This window comes from Benincasa hispida, chromosome 7 (genome assembly GCF_009727055.1).
Source record: "Benincasa hispida cultivar B227 chromosome 7, ASM972705v1, whole genome shotgun sequence".
In the NCBI taxonomy this organism is placed as follows: domain Eukaryota; kingdom Viridiplantae; phylum Streptophyta; class Magnoliopsida; order Cucurbitales; family Cucurbitaceae; genus Benincasa; species Benincasa hispida.
In genome coordinates, this window is record NC_052355.1 from 4,563,795 (window position 1) to 4,585,477 (window position 21,683).

The 21,683-nt window shown below is 35.7% G+C and overlaps 1 protein-coding gene and 1 non-coding gene across 2 annotated transcripts; both read right to left on the reverse strand.

Annotated features, from left to right (window-relative positions):
* Nucleotides 1-198: 198 nt before the first annotated feature.
* LOC120081310 (threonine--tRNA ligase, mitochondrial 1) lies at nucleotides 199-13,715 on the reverse strand. The gene is made up of 20 exons (XM_039036067.1): nucleotides 13,401-13,715; nucleotides 13,075-13,312; nucleotides 12,922-12,981; nucleotides 11,219-11,308; nucleotides 9,836-9,910; nucleotides 9,617-9,745; nucleotides 8,906-8,995; nucleotides 8,569-8,657; nucleotides 8,395-8,491; nucleotides 8,230-8,316; nucleotides 4,958-5,042; nucleotides 4,649-4,743; nucleotides 4,450-4,482; nucleotides 4,271-4,357; nucleotides 3,455-3,547; nucleotides 2,058-2,150; nucleotides 1,740-1,961; nucleotides 1,098-1,169; nucleotides 806-877; nucleotides 199-581 (listed from the first exon to the last, which is right to left on the reverse strand). The coding sequence occupies exons 1-20, from the start codon at nucleotides 13,670-13,672 to the stop codon at nucleotides 486-488; spliced, it is 2,175 nt and encodes a 724-aa protein (XP_038891995.1). The 5' UTR covers nucleotides 13,673-13,715; the 3' UTR covers nucleotides 199-485.
* Nucleotides 13,716-19,789: 6,074 nt separating this feature from the next.
* LOC120082303 lies at nucleotides 19,790-19,893 on the reverse strand. Its single transcript, XR_005483134.1, has one exon. It is a non-coding gene; the product is annotated as a small nucleolar RNA R71 (small nucleolar RNA).
* Between the last annotated feature and the right edge of the window lie 1,790 nt (nucleotides 19,894-21,683).

Consider the following 21,683-nt stretch of genomic DNA (forward strand, 5'->3'; position numbering starts at 1 on the left):
GGCTCTGGTCGCCAATACAATTAAAAATAAACAGATTCAAAATTTAGAATTCTGTAACTACAAGATTTGAATGTCAATAGGCGCTCTGTAGGTTCCTTGTGTACAACTGATAAAACTTGAGAAAACTGTAGCATCCAAAGCTAAGTTTGGATGATATTGCTGAGCTGTGAAATATTTATTCATGGTAAATATGCTTTGTTTTTTAGGATTTGAATTTCGTTCAAATTAATCGGTTTAGAAGCTGTTTACATTCTTTTGTGAAAAAGTAGGGTTCTGCCCTTGAAAGTGCATTAATATTTTAAGAACTTACCAAAAGCCAATAATACAAACTTACCAGGGGAAATTTGTGAGGATTGAGTTCCCCTTGGAAAATTATCCTCCCTATTGTTTATTAAAAAAAAAAAAAAAAAAAAAAAAATCAATTAACTTAAATAAATTAGTTAGTTACCCCCCTCTCCTTCCTCTGCCATATCGAAATAAAGTCGTTAATGAAAAGCTGCAACTTCTTCCTTGAAGTGGTTGAGCAAGCTCTCAGTACTCATCACTGAATGATCAGCCTTGTCCCTCACCCGTACACTCACCTGCCAAGAACTCAAATAGTTGAGTACAATTTAGAAATATAATAAATAAATAAATTCAGCTGATTTAAGAACATTTTTATAAAATTTCAATTTTAAAAAGGAAATGTGACGAGGATGGCGTAATAGAAGATAAAAATATGTATGAACAATAAATAGGCTCAAATTTTGTTTCCCACAAAAACAAAACATATTTTACTCAGAAATTTAAAGGTTGATGGAAAAACCTGTCCAGTGTTGGCCTCCTCCTCACCAACAACCAGTATGTAGTTATACTGTGCCAACTGTGCTTCTCGTACCTGCAAGAAACCAAAATATTGACTTTTCAAGTAGTATTCACGAAAATCAATCGAAGTTATTCCATTGTTTGAGTAAACTCATAATCTATTATATATAGCAACTACAAATTAATGTAGGCAATCCGTCTGCTGTGGAAGTAGGAAATATTCTTAACAAGGCACGAACTTAAATACAAAATCATGAACAAGAATGGTACGGACAAAAATAGGTTGGACTCACTTTCTTCTGAATCTTTCTGTCTGTCACATCCACATCAACAAAATAACCAGCATGATGAATTAGATCACGCACCTACAAAATATAACAGCATGATGTAACATGGTCTTTAAACATCATGTACTCTATGATAGAAGCAAAGAAGACAGACCGCATAATCAATTCTTACGTATTGCATACAAAATCATGCCAGAGGTTTTCTACGTTACATTAAGTGGAAATGAATTTATTACTAAGGGTGTATCTGGGGCGCTAGGATGGTTACTATAGTCTATATAGGTTATAATAGTCTGTTTGGTGTACAGACTATTTTTAATATGAATTATTATAGTGTGTTTGGGTGCATGATATTTTAGTCTTGGTAGAAAATAGTACACACTATTAAAACGAGGGATTTGCAATAGTAGTATTGTAGTTAATTGTAGGTAACAATAGTTGAAAATAACAACTATTATTATAATTGAAACCCCAAACATGGAACAGGCTTATAATAGTCCACTCTACCCACTTAAAGTTGGGAGCTCAAACACCTCTAAGTAGTCAAATAACACATTGTTGCCTATAACTTCAACAGTGAGACTTAGAAAAGTGAATTGGGAAACTTGAAGAAATCAATCCAATAGTTCATAATAATTTATGCCCTACCTTCAGTGCATAGGACTGGGATTTCTCTGATACAGGGCAAACAATTGCTTGACGTGGACTAAGCCAAAAAGGCCATTTCCCCTTGTAGTGTTCCAACAAGATAGCAAGCATCCGCTCAACAGAACCTAAAATAGCTCTGTGAATCATAACTGGACGTTCCCTCTTGGCCTCGTCCTCTGCAGAGTAATACAATTCAAAACGTGCTGGAAGTTGGAAGTCCAGCTGCAATTTAAAATTCAAAATGGTATTATATTTCTGTTGTTGCATGAAAGCTCAAGTAACAAACGAGGGAACAAATTAGGAATAAGCACACAATACCTGGAGGGTTGCACACTGGAATTTCCTTTTCAATGCATCAGATACACTAATGTCAATCTTCGGTCCATAAAATGCACCATCTCCTTCATCGATCTGTATCATACGCATTAGTAGGCAGACACCTCAATAGCTCAGTTATAAACATGGAAGACTAAAATATAATGCACATAGGCAGATGTAAGACTTCAAAAAAAAAAAAAAAAAACCATATAAGTCGTAAAGAGTTCATAAAGGTAGGAAGAATATACATATCAAAAATATAAATGCAAAAAATAAATAGAAACTCACGAGCCTATTTATCCTGATCTTTTTATGTTATTTCATGAAATGGATTTGATAAATAAAAAGACTTGAAATATGAAAACCGTAGATGATTTATTATGTAATCTAGAGCATCACGATTGAAAGCAGCCAGAGCAGAAATATACAGAAAGATGTTTTCAATATAACAAGAGTAAGCAAAAAAACTAAGATTGACATAATATGCCAACTTTCCCTCACCAACATTTATTTTTGTTCCTTTAGTACAACCATCATTGAAGAAGGCCAATTGCAAATATAGCAATCAGGCCTCATGTCCGAGTAGATATAGTACGATACAAAAGAATTTACAAATATAGCCAAATTTATATCCAGCTCTCAATGATAGACTTTGCTATAGTTGCAATTCTTTAAAAATTATTAGCCCTAAAAGTACTACATATTGTAATTACCCATTTTAAAAGTTCAATGATGCAATTAGCATGCCACATACGTAGTTGAACTGAATAAATGACCTATTAAATAAAAAATTGAAAGTTTATATTGTTTTAAAAGTTCAATGAGTTATTCGAAACTTTCTAAAGTGCTTGGACTAACAAGCAGAATCCTAAAAGTTCAACAACCATTTAAACTTTAAAAAATAAAATAAATCTCAAGGTCAATGAAAGATTTTAATTTGTTGATTGTTTAATTTTAATTAGTCATTTATTACTATTAATTATTTCATTAAAAGAAAATTTGACAGATACTTCAAACTAAAAGACACTTATATAAAAATTAAATATATATACATACATATACATATATACACACACACAAACATACATGTATATATCAATACTTTGTCTTCAATTCTACGAACTTCTATCTAAATTGCCGCTGCTTTAATTTTGATCTACTGTTATTCATTAATATCAATTAAATTGAAAATAGAATTGATTATTATTAAATAGCATGAGAAGATAATTCAATAGACGTTCTAATAAAAACTATATTAATCCTTTTTTAATTATTTTTTTTTGTTTTTTTTTAAGAATTAATTTTTATTTGTTCATTATTACTTTTCCAAATTAAAAACTATCTAGTTCTGTTAATCAAAGACGAACATAATGCAGGTTCAACCATATTACAAGTACCTGCCAAGGCTTCCCAAATTCATTCAAAGCTTCTGTAAGTGCAGCTTCAGCTTTCTCCCATGTTTCCAAATCTCCAAGGTATTTCTCTGGCCTCTGCAGCGTAATAAACAAATATTAATAAGACAAAATTGAGATGTGATATTCAAAGCAAACACTTATACAAGTAAAGAATAAAACGGCACATAGATTGAGAGTTGAGCAGAGAGGAGTGACAACGTCTCTCTCTGATTCTGCAAACTCTTCATTATCTCCCTATCAAAACTGCACACAAGTCTTATTTTCAATCTTAACGAAAATAGTTTTTGGCATTATGTCCATTCTTAGTAATCTTTGGATCTTGATGATTCATGATCTGAGTTCTGGGGACGGGAACAGAGTGGGGCGTCCGGAGATAAACAGGAAGTTGGGAACGCCATTTGTTCTTTACTAATTATCACCTTCGTCAACAAAGATTTCATGTTTTCAATAACCAAAAAGTTAACATGGGCATTATAGATGGTATTATTTCAAACAAGAAACAAAAGAAGACAACGTTTCTAAGATATTTTCACTCCAAGTTACGTTACAAGAAAAGTACAATAACTTCTTACAATGACACAAACTTAATCAAAAGGGGAATGATTTAGGAAAAGCAGAAAGTGTCCTAACTAACAAAAAAATGCATCAACACTTCTAAAATTCGAAACAAATGATAGTAAAAATAAAAAAATGCAATTAAAATTCTTTTAATTATTAAACATGCATTGTCACCAATTCCCCATGGAAATAGAGTCATTTCCTCAGTACTCTTTAAACAAATAATGTTGAACTACTTACCGTTGATAGCTTCAGCTCAAATGTGAACCCAAAAATGTTATAAGCATATTTGATGAATTCTAAGACAGCCCTTACTTCATCTTTTATCTATAAAACAAACACAAAACAACAGAAAAGAGATGTGAATCATAATAATCTGACAAGAAATATTGTCAGCATATCAATTAATTAATGCTAACCTGGGACTCCCTGCAAAAGATGTGAGCGTCATCCTGCAACAAATGTGGACCTTCATAAGTAGATGTATGCATGCAAATACTGACAAAATTCACATACCTAAAGGACCAAGGTAGAGAAATGGCACAAAACTAGATAATGAGATACTGACGATATAATATTTTAGCATACTTTCATGTAAACACTGAGATATCGAAATACCTGTTGAAATCTTCTCACACGAGTCAATCCAGTCAATGCCCCACTAGCCTCATTGCGATGCAAAACTCCAAAATCAGCCAATCGAAGAGGAAGTTCTGCAGAGCAAAAACCATTAAAAGGATGAAGTGACCGATTGAGAATATCAAAGAATAAATGAAGAGGATAAAGGATTAAATTCGCGGAACGTAACAAGAATAAGAAGATATGAAGTTGGTGCTAATCCAACCATCCATTACACACTAGCTAGGAGAGTTCCAAAGGAGATAATAATAACAGCTTTACATCTTTGCAAGAATGACATAAACTTACCCCTATATGAACGAACTCTATGCTGGAACATCAAACAGTGACCAGGACAATTCATTGGTTTCAATCCAAATTCCTGCTTCTCTATCTGTCCAATAATTTAAAAATGTGCTCAAACCAAGCATTACATGGCCATAAATGGGACAATAAATTCCCTCTGCCAAAATAGGTGAAGAAATTAATGCAGAAGAATATCACACATGCTCTAAACAATTTGCAGAACCCATGAACTGCATTTAAAAATGAAAAAGCAACCACACAACTAATAGGTCTTGTTTCTTCAACCAAAGCTAAAATCAGAAGGATAAAAGGGATAGAGTACAACAGATGGATAAGATAGGTATCACCAAAGTTTCTGATAGGAATGATATTAGAGAGAGGGATACGAAGGGTATATTAGTAATTAGATGAGACTTTGTTAGGCAGTTGATTATAAATAGTGAGTAGGAAGGAGGAACATAGGCAATATTTTGGAGTATGAATTAGGGCTTGAGAGTATTTCAAGATTGAGAGGGTCCAAGCACCTCAAACACTTGGCTTATCTTGTAATTCAATTATTGTTTATTTTTCAATATATTCTGGTTTTACCAGTTTCCCAAATGTTGCAAGATACATCTAGATCTCAAAAATAACTATGCAACTCATAGTTTTTTTTTTTTTTTTTTTTTGGATAAGACACATTTAATTGAATAAATGAAATAATAGGGGGACCCCTTAGCAGCTAAAAGTGATTACAAAACAGATTTCCAATTGGAAACTAAATAAGAAAGATTCAAGTGTTTAAAAGGGTACTTAAATTTGCACCAATACAAGGCAGTAGATAGAACCAAATTGATAAAAGGATCAAAACCAAAAAAAAAAAAAGAGAGAGAGACAATTCATAGTTAGTTTTTCTGGTGAAACTTTATTTCCCGTATAGTTTGGCTTTTGGTTACTTGTTCATTTTATGATGTCACAATTATTCTTGCTAGTGAAACTTTTTCTAACCTTTCTTCTTTCTGTTTGCTTGCTTTTTCCTCTCTTCTATGGAGTTTTGTATCTGTTGAGCATTCGTCTCTTTTCATTTCATCAATGAAAGGAGACAGCTTTGTCTCTTGTTCAAAAAAACCATGCAATTCATTTTTCAATATGAATGCCGTGTTTACAAAGGCCTAAGACCCATTATACGAGAGTACCAATCCACCCTCTCTTATCTTATTTTTAGCTTTCTGAAGCAATACAGTTCAACCCACACCCACTGATCCTCCACCAGAAAGAACTTACCCCATCAAGTAGGAGTGACTTCTAAGACTATTAACCCCCAACCCCACCCCCGATTCCAAATGACGTCCCTCATCAGTTTTTCTACTGATTTAATAACTTCAAAGGGAGCTCTAGAAAGAAAAGGTAACAAATAGGCAAGTTGGTGAGTACATACAGAGCCAAAGTCATCCTACCCCATATTGAGAGAAGGAGCTTCTCCAATGCCCAATTGTACTCTCTAAACTTATTCACTATCAGGTCATCCTACCCCATCTTGAGAGAAAGAAGCTTCTCGATAATCCAATTTACTCTTAACTTATTCACCCATCAGGTTCAAAAAATAGTGAGAGCACCTGATACCATTGAGCGTAAAACCAAGGTAAGAAAAAAGAAAACCTTCCTGGCCATCAGATCAAGATGGATCAGAAGATTAAAAAAGACAGATTTGTTTGTTCTTAAAACAAACTAACTACCCCTCAGCTAATAAGAACAAAAGAACTTCAAGATTGTCCAAGATTAGCAAGATCTAGGAAGATCACAAAAGAATCTGAAGATCTACAAAGAATCTTTAAAAATAACTAGCAAATCAAAAAAAGACTAAAAGATCCACAAGACTTTACATCAATTATACCCCACCAAGAAAGAACTCAACCACAAGCGGATGATGAATGGATGTACATATTATTTTCAATGGCCATCAGATCAAGAAGGATCGGAAGATTCTTTGGCTGAACTTCACTTAGACCTTCCTTTGGCCAATGTGGTTTTTGAGCGTAATTCTCAGATCTTCACAGACAAGGAGCAACCAATCTTTTTTTATATCCACCATCTATTTAGCACTTAATTGGTGTAACCTGAGTCGTCCTCCTTGTAATTATAGTTCAGCTGATATTTTGACCAGTTGGAAATCTTTTTTTTTAAACGAAAACAAGACTTTTCATTGAAATAATGAATGAGTCTAATACTCGAAATACATGGGATGAAACAAAAATAAAAATAAAAAACTACAAACTTGTCAATACAAGACTAGACCCAAATTACAACATAGAGTCTAAAGCTCTTAAAAATCCTTTTCGCAATCCACTAGGATGACTTCAATATTTTGTCATGTTATTTTATCAATGAAATGAATCTATTTCCTATCAAGATATAACAAGAAGTTACTAGAAGATGGGTGGCATATCATTTTCTGAACATTGTGGACAGAACCAAACCTCCCGAAAGTCTAGAGTCTCATAACCTTTTTTCTCTGTGACCTCTTCTCTCTACATTATTAAACTAAGAAGCATAGATACAAACACTACACATAATGGAGACATGTCAATTTCTTATAGTTGTGGCGAGTTTGTGCATAGGGTATGCTTTTGGTATTGGAGTGAGTCTACGAGAAGTGGGAACCAGCTCGGTCTCTAAGGTTTAGGGGATTGTATCTTTTTCTCTAAGGCTAAGGCAAAGGGAGCATAGTTGTTCTCTCGGATTCATAAATCTCTCTGTATATTGAAGAACTCTCCACAGAACAGTGAGGCTGAACATATTTTCATCCTTCTTGGTGTCATTTTGGTCTCTGTTTGTTATCTACTTGTATTCTGTAGGAACTATTGTGTTAGGTACCTAACAGTAACTTGAAAGGAAAGATTTGAATCTCCTTGCAAAATGAGGATGGCGCTTCATGAATGAGGAAAATAGGTTGTGTAGAATTGTGCTCAACAGTCATTGCAGTTTTACTAATGAGATAGGCAGGCAATTTTCTTTATATGAGAAAGACCTTAGGATGGGACCGATGAGTGAATCCCTTTGGACCATTTTAGCTAGAAAAATGAAACCATCCACAAAATTAACTCCCCTCGAGACTTTGATAGAGTTTTTTTTTTTTTTCTTTTCTAGAGGGTATACACTCTCTAGGTTCTTACGTAATTATTTTTCTTTTGATATTCAAGTCAATGAAGAGTCTCATATCTTCCCAGGATAGATGGTTCTTTTTTCAAAATAAGTATGCATAACTCCAATTACTAGATATTATGTCAGGGCCGAACCTCAAATACAAACATGTTCTCCTTGTAATTTGCAGCATGACCAGAAGTTTCCCATAGTTGCATATTGTACATATTTGGTGACAGAACCTACCCAAAAAAAAACTAAAAGTGTTACGCACTAAGATATATTGCAATTTCACAAGGACCAAAACATTGGATTTTGACCTCTTCATAACCACGATCCCTATATTGAGCTCGCATGAAGTCCATCAGTTTATTGTAGATCCGAGCCCCATGAGGGAGGAAGAACCAGCTTCCTGGGCTAAAATTGATATTGAAAATGAATTTCAAGAACAGTTATATGACATGGGGCTGAACATTGCGTCTTCAAGTACTTACCTGAGTGGATGACAAAAGAAAAGCTCCTGTTTTGTACCCAATAATCTGTGATCATACTTCTTTGCCTCTTCAAGCAAATGAATGTATTCCTACACAAATAGAGACTTCAAAAGAAGGTAACACCACTAAACGCAAGGAACAAGAACAACAGACATTTGAAACTTAACTTTGCCAATTAAAAACTTAACCTTCCCAATTAATACTTAACCTTCCCACTTGTAATCAAATCATCATTCTAATTTTCATTCATAACCCAATTGCTCAACACATCCTCATTGAATCAGCGAAATACATAAGAGCTAATAACACAAAAAAATAAAATAAAATAAGATAACACCTTTAAACGCTTTTGATCAGGATATGATATCCCATACACTCTTTGTAAGCTTTCACGATCTTTATTTCCCCTCCAGTAGGCCGATGATGCCTAGAATTTCAAACTGTTAAGTCTGATAGTATCATAACATAAATACATACATAAGAGAAATTCAACATTTCATTACCAAAAACAGGGAATAAATATATGTAGGCAATTCACAAGCACTCAAAAATAGCTCTACAAAACGACCAGAATCCAAGTTCATAGTACTAAAAGAAAAAATGGAGTTCTTACGTAATTTGCATTAGAGGGGGGCAGAGTGGTGTACAACCTTCCAAAAGCTACAAAAATATGTACTCATCTCTTTAGAAGTTATATTGTTTCTTTCTATCCAAATCAACCCAGATAACTCAAAGTAGAGCTTTTTCAAAACAGTAAATAGGGGTGGTCGTTCAGTCACCTATGGTACTAGGACCAATAGGTCAAAATTGGGTGTGTGCTGCGTGGTGTTAGGATTTCCTTTAAGCCACCAACCAAGGAAAATCTTGCCCTGTTAAATTCTTCACGTATACATGAAGCTATGCTGAACATGTTTTAGAATCATTTTCTATATAAACATGTCGTATAATCATGACCACCATAATCTCTTCATGTGCACATAATGTGTGTTTATAAGAACATAGGTAATTTTTTCCTTCAACTGTATCTAAAATGAGGTTTAAACATTACCTTAAGACACGCAAATGCTTTAACAAATGATGTATTTGGTATGTGGGGACCACGACATAAGTCAACCAAGGGACCACATCTGTAAACAGTGATAGTCTTGTCTTCTGGTAGGTCATTGATGATTTCAATCTAATAAACATCATTCAAAAATAGGAACATTAGAACTCGAGTCCTCAATCATCATATCAAATGGAAATTATTGCAGCAAAATTCAAGTGCCTTGAATTTGTTGTCCGAAAACATTTCAAGCGCCTGTTGCCTTGTAACTTCAATGCGCTCAAAAGGTTGTTTCTCCTGAAAATTTAAAAGAAACAGATTGAATTAACCCCTCCCAGTACATCCAAAACGAAACAGATTGAATTATTCCTCCAATGTTAAGTATCCTCTGAAATAATGACATTTCACGTATGAAACTAGATTTATTGAATACTTTATCGGGAAAAAGATTCAGCACCTTATTTTCTATTAAAAATGCCGCTAATACAATTTACATATAGATAATATACGCAAAGTACTGCCAAAGATGAGAGAAATAAATATGCTCTATGAGTTTCTAATTAATCAGATATTTCATGTCAAATTATTAATTCACTTCTAGTATTAGAAGGCTAGTTTCCTTTCCCTAAATCTTTACATTTCATCTAGAATTAGAAGGTTAGTCTCCCATAATGGACACTCTCACCAAAATTTGTCTTCTCTACATACAAAAAATGTCGTTTACAAAGAGATTCTACTTTAATCAAGGACCAGTTTATTAAATACTCATTTAATTTCTTTTTACAAATTCAAGGTATATAGTTCTTACAAAAAATATATCTTTCTTTCTTTCTTTTGTCTCCATAAATCACTATCTTCCAAGAAACACCAAAGAATTACCCATGAGATAATAAATTGTCTTATTATGTCACTTTTTGTTATCAATTGATTTTACAAAATTTTAACTCTATCCATCCATCCATTTTTATTATTTTTTTCTTTCTATACGTTTAAATTTCATGTCAAACATTTAAAATTTAAACTCGACTAAGGTATATGCATTCAAAAATCTTATTTCCCTAATAAAAATTATGTATCAAATATTTTTTACCACGTCCATTTCGTTTCATATTCATTGGAAATTAACTTAAAAGAAGAAATATATAGTTTTAGACATTAATTCTTTAATTACTTCATTTCATGGCAAACGTCTACTCATTAAATTCAATTAAAATTTAAATTTTAGCATAAAAATTATGTCATCAACATTTTAAGCCATGTGCATCACATGTATCTTCCAACTAGTAATATGAAGTAAAGTTATAATAATAATAATAATAAAATACATTGTACATCACACGTGGTTATAAACTAGTATGTGCAAACGTTAGCATCGCAGGATTAAAAAATTGGTCCCAAAACCTAAACTGTTAGGCCTTTCACAAATGAGAAAGACAATAAGGTTACAAGCAACACCATTCCACTTCCTATCATGTTACTATTAACATCTTTCGTCCATGTGGACATACGCAAGAAAAAGACATGTAGAAGAACCAGATTTTTAATTATATTATATAAAATAACTCGTCCAAAATTCTTGACAAGAGAATAGAGAAAGAACAATACCGATACAGCTTTCAGGGCACCCGACTCAATTTGCTTGAAGTGGTCATCATTCAAGCCTAAATCATCATAAAATGCATCATAATAGAATCCCTGTCATCAAAATCCAACTAATCAATAAGGTAACTTTACTACAAGCACAAAAGCCAAGGTAGTCAAATACAAGTTAGAACTTTATAGCCCTTACAAAAGTCAACATAGACAGTGCAAGAAATCGTTTATCCTAACTGCCACAATCATCCCTTCGAATTACAGCAATGTAACTTACTTCCTGTGAGGAGAGAATGGACAATACAGTACAGATTTCTTCTAATTCTAAAGCTCCCAGGCGACCAAGATACTTGGATCTTGCCTATGGGGAACCTAGAGGAAGGTAATTTCTCAAGACTAGAAGTAGAACAGATTTGAGGCAAATTTCAAAAATGAACTAGAACCAACTCATTCAATGGTGGGGATGCCCTCTTAGAATCTGCCCTTAAACTTATACCTCAATTTCTCATGTCCTTCATGGAATTCCAGGAATGCTAGCAGGTTCCATTGACAAGATTTGTAGAGAACTTTTACGGAAGGGGGCAGATTGCAAGAGACGGCAGGCTTTTATTTTTCCTTTCAGTACTCTTCCGAGAGAAGATGGAAATCTTGATATTGGCAATGTTTGATTGAGGAATTTGGCTTAATTTCTAAGTGGCTCTGTTGTTATGTTATCCTTTATCCTTTAGAAACTAAAAGCTTGTGGTATAGAGTTACTACGAGTAAATATAGGATGGCATATTTTGGTTGGTTCATTAAATGTGGTCAGCTGCATAACGCTAGACTTCCCTAGACTAAGTCATATGTAAGCAACTTGTTGTGGATGATTAATCCTTAAAGAGGGGGATGGTATGGTACAAGACATGATTCTGGTAAGATAAATGGCTCAGTTCAAATTTCAATGGTCACACTCCATCACTACTAGCCAGGAACACAACAGAAGAGGGTTCATCTAAATCAAAAAGAAGAAGATTGATTGTATGGTCCTCGAGGGTTCTACAACTTTTTCTTCCAAAGATGTGGATCTTTTGTCCATGAAGGTCAAGGTCGTTCACCCTTGTTTCAGCCCGTTATATTCAAAATTTTATAAAATTCTCAAAGCCACATCTTTGGTCCATGAAGATCAAGGCCATTCACCCTTGTTTCATCCCGTGATATTCAAAATCTTATAAAATTCTCAAAGAAGCAAAACTATTTCGCTGGTCCTTGGCAAACAAATAGGTTAACTTTCTTGATATAATTGAAAAGAAAATTTCTTTATTGTCTTTGATAAACAAAATTTTAAAAGCTCGTGTTTTGCTCTGTTCAAGAATTGTAGCCGATTCAAGAAATCCAATTGGGTGTTCATAGTCCGGAGTAAAAGGACTAGATATTCTTGTATCCTCCACTTCTAGACGGTGGTCTCTGTCTAAAATACTTTTGACGTTACTAATTTTGATGTTTAAAGCAATTTGTATAGCTCCTTCTCGTGATCCCTTTTTTTCCATGGGAGGATATCCTTCCTCCCTTTCTGATCTTTTTATGGGTTCAATAGCATCCACTGACCTCTTGGTCAAGTGGATATGCATTAACGACTTGAGCTATATGCTAAGGTTTGGCTTCTGTCCCCCATTTCTATTGCTAAATTCTTTGGCTGATGAAATGTATATTGCCACAAAAGAAAAAAATATATTTACCTCTCCTCTAGTGGTACAGGGTCCAATGCAGAGTTTGCAACCATACTCCATCTCAAGCGACTAAACCCAGGAAAAAGAAAACAAATAAAGTGGTGTTACGGTTATAGTTAATGAGCTCAGATTGAATGCACGAGAATAGATTGGACAATCAACCTGTCCAAGTATATGAGCGCTTGAATGCCAGAAAGTATCGCGCCCTTCGTCACTGTCGAAGGTGAACAGTTTAAGCTCACAATCGTTCTCTAGCGGTCTGCTCATGTCCCATAGAACTCCCTCAACTTGAGCAATCAAAGCGTTTGCAGCTAAACTTTTGGAGATTTCTTTTGCTACGTCCAACGGTGCCGTTTTCCATTTCTGACCCTCCTTCACCGTCCCATCCGGCAAAGTGATCCTAAAGAGTAAAGAATCAAACATATAAGGTTCGGATTTGATAAATCCAAGCATAATTAAGACATTTCCACATATTGTTCCATACTAACTTAATTGGATGAGAGGGAAGAGAAGAACGATCGGCGAGCAGCTGTGCTTGTATTGACTGAAAAAGTTGAATGCGTTTGGGAATGGTGGTACTGAGGTAGGCCTCGTCTTTGGGGTGTTTCGCCGCCATGGAAGCAGCTTGAGTGTTGTGGAGTTGGTTGTGCAGGCGGCGGAGGAAAGTTGAAGAGAGGAAGTGATTGGTGGAGGAAACTGTTTTACGGCGGCAATGAAAGGAAATGAGAAGCTTCGCCTTCCAGATTTTAGCGCACAGCATATGCAGCTCGTGTTACGGCGGCTGTGGTATTATTTTTGCACACACCATCTGCAGTTTAAACCTAATGAATATTTTGGACGATAATGCCCTTGCAATTTTTAAGGCGTTTGGCTACTGATTTCCGATTTGGAATTTACATGTTTCGGACTTCAAAAAAAAGAAAAAATATTGCAATTTGGGAAACTAATTACTAATTAGATAAATATTGTAGTTTTAAGAATCTCGCATTTTGAAGATATGAACTCTAAAAATAATAATATTTAGATAAAAAGTTGGCATTTGTTTAAAAATAATAATAATAAAATATGAATATTGGAGATGTGTTAATTTTTTCAAATTAAAGTTTAGATTTGATACGATCGACCATTGTGACAATCTATATTCAGTTTTACCATTTTCATATCCCACTTTCCTAATCTTTCGCATATGTATATGGTATAAAGTTCATTTTTCCCTTTTTTGGATTATTCTTTGATTCATAATAACAAAACTCTCTAATTTTGTTTGTATACCTGGACAATCTATGAATGATGCAGTTTCTAATTTTTTGAGTGAAGTTTCGGAATTTTTTATGGGTTCATTCGAGTCTTTTTAAGATAATTGGATCTAAGAAGCAAGGGAAGTGAGATAACTATTCTTTTTACTTATTTTTAAACAAAGGTTAGCTCTCAGCCTAGGGAGTTTTTTTTAGGAGGTCATTTCTTCAAAATGTGAGCTTTTAAAAAACTACAATATTTCTCTAAGAAATCCGAAGCTCGTAGGTTTGGAAGAGAGATTTTTTAATGAATATAATGGATTTGATAAAAACCGTCCTTCCTTTTCCTTTTCTTTATGTTGAGAATCCCACAATAGAAAATCAATGGACCTCACACCCCTTATAAGACTGATGAGTTACTTCTATTGTTGCCAATTGGCTTTGAGATGGAACCACATACTATCAAATATTTTCTTCTCCTACATCTCATTACCAGTTGCCACTGACCATTAGCAACCGCTATCAGTCGGCCTCCCACTATCGATTATTAGTTTTTTTTCCCTCCTTCTTCTTTGTCTCCCTTCCCTTGAATTTATCATTTCTTTCTCATTCTCCATTTAAAGAAGGGCAAAATACATTTTCGGTTCTTGAGCTTTGAAGTAAATGTCAATTTAAATCTAAGGTTCTTTGTGCACCACCTTCTCTCTTTTCTTTATTCACCATGAGTCGTGAATTGTCATTTAGTACTGATTTTCGTTGTGCTCCTTTTACCTCCTTCTCAGATCTAAAGGAGAAGCACAACAACGGGTTCAATATGATGGAGTTGCAATGTAACAACCCGACCCCCTAGGACTCAAGTTAGGCCATTACTAAATACGTGCATGCATGGAACTTAAAACGACACCCTTTTTATGGTGAAATAAATGCTAAATAAATAAGGTAAATTCAAAAGTTCTTCATTAAATTCAAATATTAAAAACAAACAATAGGATACCCATAAATCATAAATGATAATAAATAAGTCTGAAAACAATTTTTAATAGTAAGTTTCAAACATCAAAACTGAAAGTTGAAAAAACATGAAAAGAAATCTAAATATCATGAGCGGAAACAAGCCATCATCCTGGATTTTTTTTCCGTATGCCGGGGAAAGTGTCTCACCTTTCTACATTCATTCTTAGAAAAATTTCCTCGGGTCTCTATAAAACAGAATGAAAAGCCGGGGTAGAAGCACAAAAGGAGAGAGGAAAAGTCGAAAGGGGGGAAGAAGTCTAGTGCTAGCAAAAAAAAAAATTCTTCTTTCGTTTATACTTATTTTGGCATAAAACTGGTCCCAGTGGCTTGATCACGGATTCCGCTTGTCAATCATCAATGCATCTCTACCTTTACCTGAAACAACAACATAAGAAAGGATGAGTATAAAATACTCAGTAAGTAACCCCACTACTGAGGTCAGGCTAGGCATCTATGTCCTCTAAATGCCTACCTCTAGTGAATCCCGAAGGAAACACATATCTGGTGAATCCCGAAGGAAACACAATCTCTAGTGAATCCCGAAGGAAACACAATATCTGGTGAATTCCGAAGGAAACACAATATCTAGTGGGCATCTAACTAATCAGTAAAGACACTATCACAGTCTCAACATCACAATTATCACAATATGGTTCTATAACATACATATACACCTCAACATCATGACTCTACAACGTGCATATATGCCTCAATATCCTCATATCAAATACAACCTCAGTGAATCAAGTATTACCTCTTACTAGCATGCAAGTATCTACGTGCACAAATAAAATTTTCAGATTCTCATACAAGAACATATATCGGTCATACTATACTATCCATCTATCATGTTATCGTTCTGTCATAATTTTCATCTATCATGCTGGCATATATCTAGTGTATGGTCCATGGATAGTTCTAGTAGTAAGATTACTTACCTCAAATTTGGTCACAAATTAATCCAAGTAATTAACCTTCTTACAACTCTTGGAAGACTTTGAATCCACCCCATAACATAAATTGCAAATATTAATTTAGCACCCCTGGTCCAAAAATAATAAATCTAAAGTTTTAAACTCATCTTTGGTGTAACGACCCGACTCCCTAGGACTCGAGCTAGGCCGTTACTATACACATGCATGCATAGAATTTAAAATGATACATTTTCTTAGCGAAATAAATGCTAAATAAATAAAGTCAAATAAATCATTTTCATTAAAACTAAATAAAAGTCAAATAACAGGGTACCTATAAATCATAATTAGAAATTTAATGAGTCTAGAAAACTGTAAAAGTTTGGAAACGAATACTAATCAGTAAGTTTCAAACATGAAGACTGAAAGTGGAAAAACATGAAAGAAATCTAAACATCATGAGTGGAAGCATAAAACTGATCCCAGTGGCTCGATCACGGATTCCGCTTGTCATTCATCGACGCGTCCCTACTCTTACCTGAAACATAAACATGAGAAAGGGTGAGTATAAAATACTCAGTAAGTAACCCCACCACTGAGGTCAGGCTAAGAATTTATGTCCAATAAATGCAACATAAACTGAAACTATATACTAGTAGGACCTAAAGAGTTCCCTTACATGGCTCACTCTTTTTTTCTTTTTCTTCTTTTCTCCTAGAGTGCACCTCTTACGTACACCCCATGTCCTCTCTATGATTGTAGGGACATGTACCTCTTTTGTAAACATGGTTATGTATATATCTCTTTCGTATACACATAACCCACTGACTGTGTACCTCTTACGTACACATGGATATGTATACACCTCTTTCGTATACATACAACCCACTTAATGTGTACCTCTTTCGTACACATGGTTATGTATACATCTTTTTCGTATACACATAACCCACTGAGTGTGTAGCTCTTTCATATACATGGTTATGTATACACCTGTTTCGTATACACATAACCCAATTAGTGTGTACCTCTTTCGTACACCCCAATCCTCTCTATGAATGTAGAAATGCATACCTCTTTCGTACTCATGGTTATATATACACCTCTGTCGTATATACATAACCCACTTATTGTGTACCTCTTTCGTACACATGGTTATGTATACACCTCTTTCGTATACACATAACCCACTGAGTGTGTACCTCTTCGTACACATGGTTATGTATACACCTCTTTTGTATACACATAACCCACTGAGTGTGCACCTCTTACGTACACCCCAGTACTCTCTAGGTATGTATCACTTTCATACCACCAACCCTAGTATATCTCTTTCATGTACTAGTGCCCTCGGGCATGCATCACTTTCATGCGGTCACATAGTCTAGAAAGGAAAGGAGATTGCATCTAACTTCATATTACATATAACATTCACTTAATCCTGAGTCCTCTAAAATCTTCTCATCAACCTTATGTTAATTAACCTTAACATACATATTTAATCTAGTTTTAAATGGATCAACTGTAGCACATCACTCTCATGCACTAAATCATGTAAACAATCACATGTTCGGAATTTTATAATACATCTGATGCGTTATTTTATGCGATGGAATAATGGTAAAGAATGCGATGGAGGAAAATACGTTGAGCATGCAAGTTTTCTCAGCAAGATCCAAGTATAAATTCTACTGAGTTGCCTGGTAAGCCCAAAGTCGAACTCAGGGACTAAGGAAAACACTATGTGATGGTGATTTTTTAGATCACTTTGCGGTAACAAATAAATCAAGGGGTTGGTTGGTTTGTTGTTTGTCGTATAAAATGTATGCGGCAGAGTTGAGAAAGGAGTTAATAGTACGAAAGATGCGATGAATATGCGGGGGAACGGGTTGAGAAGGGGCTTAGCGTCTTCTTAGGATTGTGTTCATATTATGTGATCATGCTACACACATACAACAACAAATCATCTCTCAATGCAAATGCTACGACTTCTAGTTTAAGAACGCATGCGATATATGCGATGATGTCTATAGAACTTACATCTAAGCCTCTATTATTGTCTATGCGATGACGAATGACACATACATATACAAGGCAACCGCATACTACTATAACCTATCTCTAGGGTGCATGTGATGCATGTTGGCAACAAAGCTTATCTCTAAGTCTCTATCTCTTGCTTATGCAGGTCTAATCTTGCTCTTTCGAGTCTAGATTCTAACCTAGCTCTCTCAAGTCTTAGGTTCTTTCTTTAGACTCTCTCTTGAGTAGCTCTAAAGGGTGTTGGGCACAACATAAGACAAGATGATCGCATGCAATGAAGATCCTAGGTCATGTTAGCTAAGTACTTCTCAACCCATTCGATTGTTTTAGCTACTCATGCGTATTTTTAAGAGAGTGAACATATGTAGAAAAGCAAGTTTCATTATATATATATATATAATTGAAGTATAGAATAACAATGTAGAATAAGAATAAAGAGCCTAGTAGCAATTTCTTGCTTCCTAAGGCTTTTACACTATTCTTCTCTACTCTGCTCAAAAGATATTCTTGCTCTCGCAAGAGTCGGCCCTCTCTATTTTTCCATGCTCCCTGGCACTCTCTCGAGCTGACCAGGACGATCTTTCAGCTTCTTTTCCCTTCTCTCGCTTCCGCCTTCTAAGTATAAGAAAATTAAGACAAGGTTAACTGTCGGCTATAAGGTGAACTCTAAAAACTAGGCGAACTCTTTCAATGAAGGTGGTCTTCTGTATTTATAGAGCTTCAGGGTGAAAAGCTTCTTCTCTCTTATGATTGCACTGATGGAATGACATTAATTCTCTATCTGATGCGTCGAATAATTGTCACTGAAAAGTTGAGTGTACTTACTATAGTATGTCGTTAACGACTTGTCAACTTAATTCGGAATCGACTGTCATCAGCTTTCTGTCCCATCGTGATTTATTAAGCTTTCACCCAGATGCGCCCACCTTGATATGTCGGCTCTATGCGGCCACCTTCTTGAGCAGATTTTTGCGAGCGCATGCGATCGCAATGTTGTGAACTTAATGCTTTTGGACGCAATATTGTATATTTTTACCATCGCAATCCTGCATTGTTTTATAACTTTGTGTTGTAATAACGTGCATTTCTGCCCGTTATCAACATCATATAACATACATATTTTCATTATAAATGACATAAATATGTACATCAACAAATGCTCCAACTTTCGCCTAGTTTTAAGACATTTCAGTAGTAGAGTCTTTTAACTCATAATTTAGGATCATGCTTAATCATCCTTTTAATATGTCTCATAAAATTCTAAATCATGCTCATATATTAACATGCTTCAGATAGATTATCACATCCTCATAGGAGTATGTGTCTCCTATATTGTATGATTTCTCACCAGGGATCATATATCCAATGCTAGATGGGACAAGATTCGAGATGAAATTTGTGATGCTACAAATGCTCCAAACAGCTGGACAATTTGGGGTTGGTCGTGGAGAAGATCCTCATGCCCACATGAAACATTTCCTGGAAACGTGCAACTCATTTGTGATTCCTGGAATCACCTCAAAAGCGATCAGGCTATCTTTGTTTCCATATTCTTTGCGTGATGACGCAAAGCAATGGGTAAGTTCTCTGGAGCCTGGTGAGATCACAACCTGGGAGAAGTTGGTGGAGAAATTCATGCAAAAATACTTCCTACCCACCACCAATGCAAGGAGGCGTAGAGAGATCATGAACTTCGAGCAAGAAGAAGCTGAAACCTTGAGCGCCGCATTGGAGCGTTTTAAGGGATCGGTCAAAAATTGCCCGAACCATGGATTACCACTAACCATTCAGATGGAGAATTTTTATGGTGGATTGAACAGAGCATCTCAGATGGCAGCAGACATAGCTACAGCTGGTAGTATCATGGATAAATCCTATGCTGAAGCTAAGGAAATATTAGACCGCATTGCTAAGAACAACATGGAATGGGTGGACGATACTTATGACGTAAGAACCGACAGAAAGAGGCGATCTCAGAATGTGAATTCTATCGTTTCCAATGCAATAGGCACACTCTCTACACAAGTGGCTACTATGACAAACCTTTTGCAGAACATGTCACTAGGGAACACATCAAATCAGTAGAAGGTAAATAAGGTAGAAACATTCGTGCAGCCCATGGTTAGCTGTTTGGGCTGTGGAAATCCTTATTCCTACACTGGGGCCCACAAAATCCGCAATTAGTATGCTTCATTAAAAATAACCCATTTTCAAATACATATAATCCCGGATGGAGGAACCATCCAAATTTTTCTTGGACAAGAAATCAACAAGAGCACCACCCAGGGGCAAACCAGCAGCAAAGATAAGGACCGCTGCCTGCATTTTAGCTAACGCATCAGTCGTACCAACAATCCTTTAATAGAGAAGATCAGGCGTCAAGCTCAGCATCTCCACTTGAAAACCTATTAAAGGAGTATATCGCCCAGAATGACGCGTTGTTAAAAAGCCAGGCGTCGTCTATCAGAAACCTGGAGATATAGGCGGGGTAGATAGTGAGTGAGTTGAAGAATAGGCAGCCTTGAGTCTTGCCTAGCAACACTAAAAACTCGGGGAATAACAATGGAAAGGAGCAATGTCACGCAATGACATTGCGAAGTGGCAAAGCTCTTGAAGAAAGAACCATGAATCCAAGAAACAACAATCTTTCAAAAGAACTCAACACACGCCCAATGGCATTAGAAGATCAAGAAGAAAGAACGCCTGAATCCACAAACCATTCAGAGCCAAGCACGTCTAATGCTGTCTCTTATACACATCTAGATGTGTATAAGAGACAGCCCTGGAAGCTTCACAGTCCCGTGCTCGATTGGAGGGTTGGATGTGGGACATGCGTTGTGTGATTTGGGAGCAAGTATTAACCTCATGCCACTCTCAATCTTTAAGAAATTGGGAATTAGTGAAGCACAACCCACCTCTGTTACTCTTCAACTCGCTGACAGAACGATCATTCCTAGCGGATTTTATCATCTTGGACTATGAAGCAGACAGGGATGTACCAATTATTCTTGGACGCTCCTTTCTAGTCACTGGGAAAGTATTAATAGACGTGCATAAGGGAGAATTAACTATGCGCGTAGACAATCAGGAAGTGAAGTTTAATGTGTTAAAAGCATTAAAGTTCCCAGATAGTGAAGAGTGTTAACTAAAAAGAATAGAGTTGCCTGAAGAAGAAGCGATCCAAGTTTGTGAGGTCCTCGCGTTGGAGGAAAACATGAAAGAACCCGAGCCGCCAAGTCTGAGTAAGCGACGGGCGAAACCAACGCATCCATCACTAAAGGAACCACCTGAACTCAAGCTAAAACTGTTACCTAGTCACCTTAAATATGCTTTCCTTGGAACAAATAAAACTTTACCTGTAATTATTTCCGCGAATCTTACCGAGCCTAACGAACATTCTCTTTTGCAGATGCTGCAAAAGCATATACGTGCAATAGGTTGGACGCTAGCGGACATCTGTGGCATCAGCCCATCTTATTGCATGCATAAAATTAGGCTGGAAGAAGGGAAGACGGGATCGATTGAGCCTCAACGAAGGCTGAACCCCATAATGAAGGAAATGACC

What these genes read in the sequence shown, in the direction of transcription:
- LOC120081310 (XM_039036067.1), bottom strand. Translation starts at nt 13,672, where the DNA reads ATGCTGTGCGCTAAAATCTGGAAGGCGAAGCTTCTCATTTCCTTTCAT. An exon ending in GCGCTCATATACTTGGACAG is followed by an intron (nt 12,982 to 13,074) that starts GTTGATTGTCCA and finishes TCCTGGGTTTAG; the next exon opens with TCGCTTGAGATGGAGTATGG. An exon ending in ACAGAAAGATTCAGAAGAAA is followed by an intron (nt 878 to 1,097) that starts GTGAGTCCAACC and finishes GGTTTCTTGCAG; the next exon opens with GTACGAGAAGCACAGTTGGC.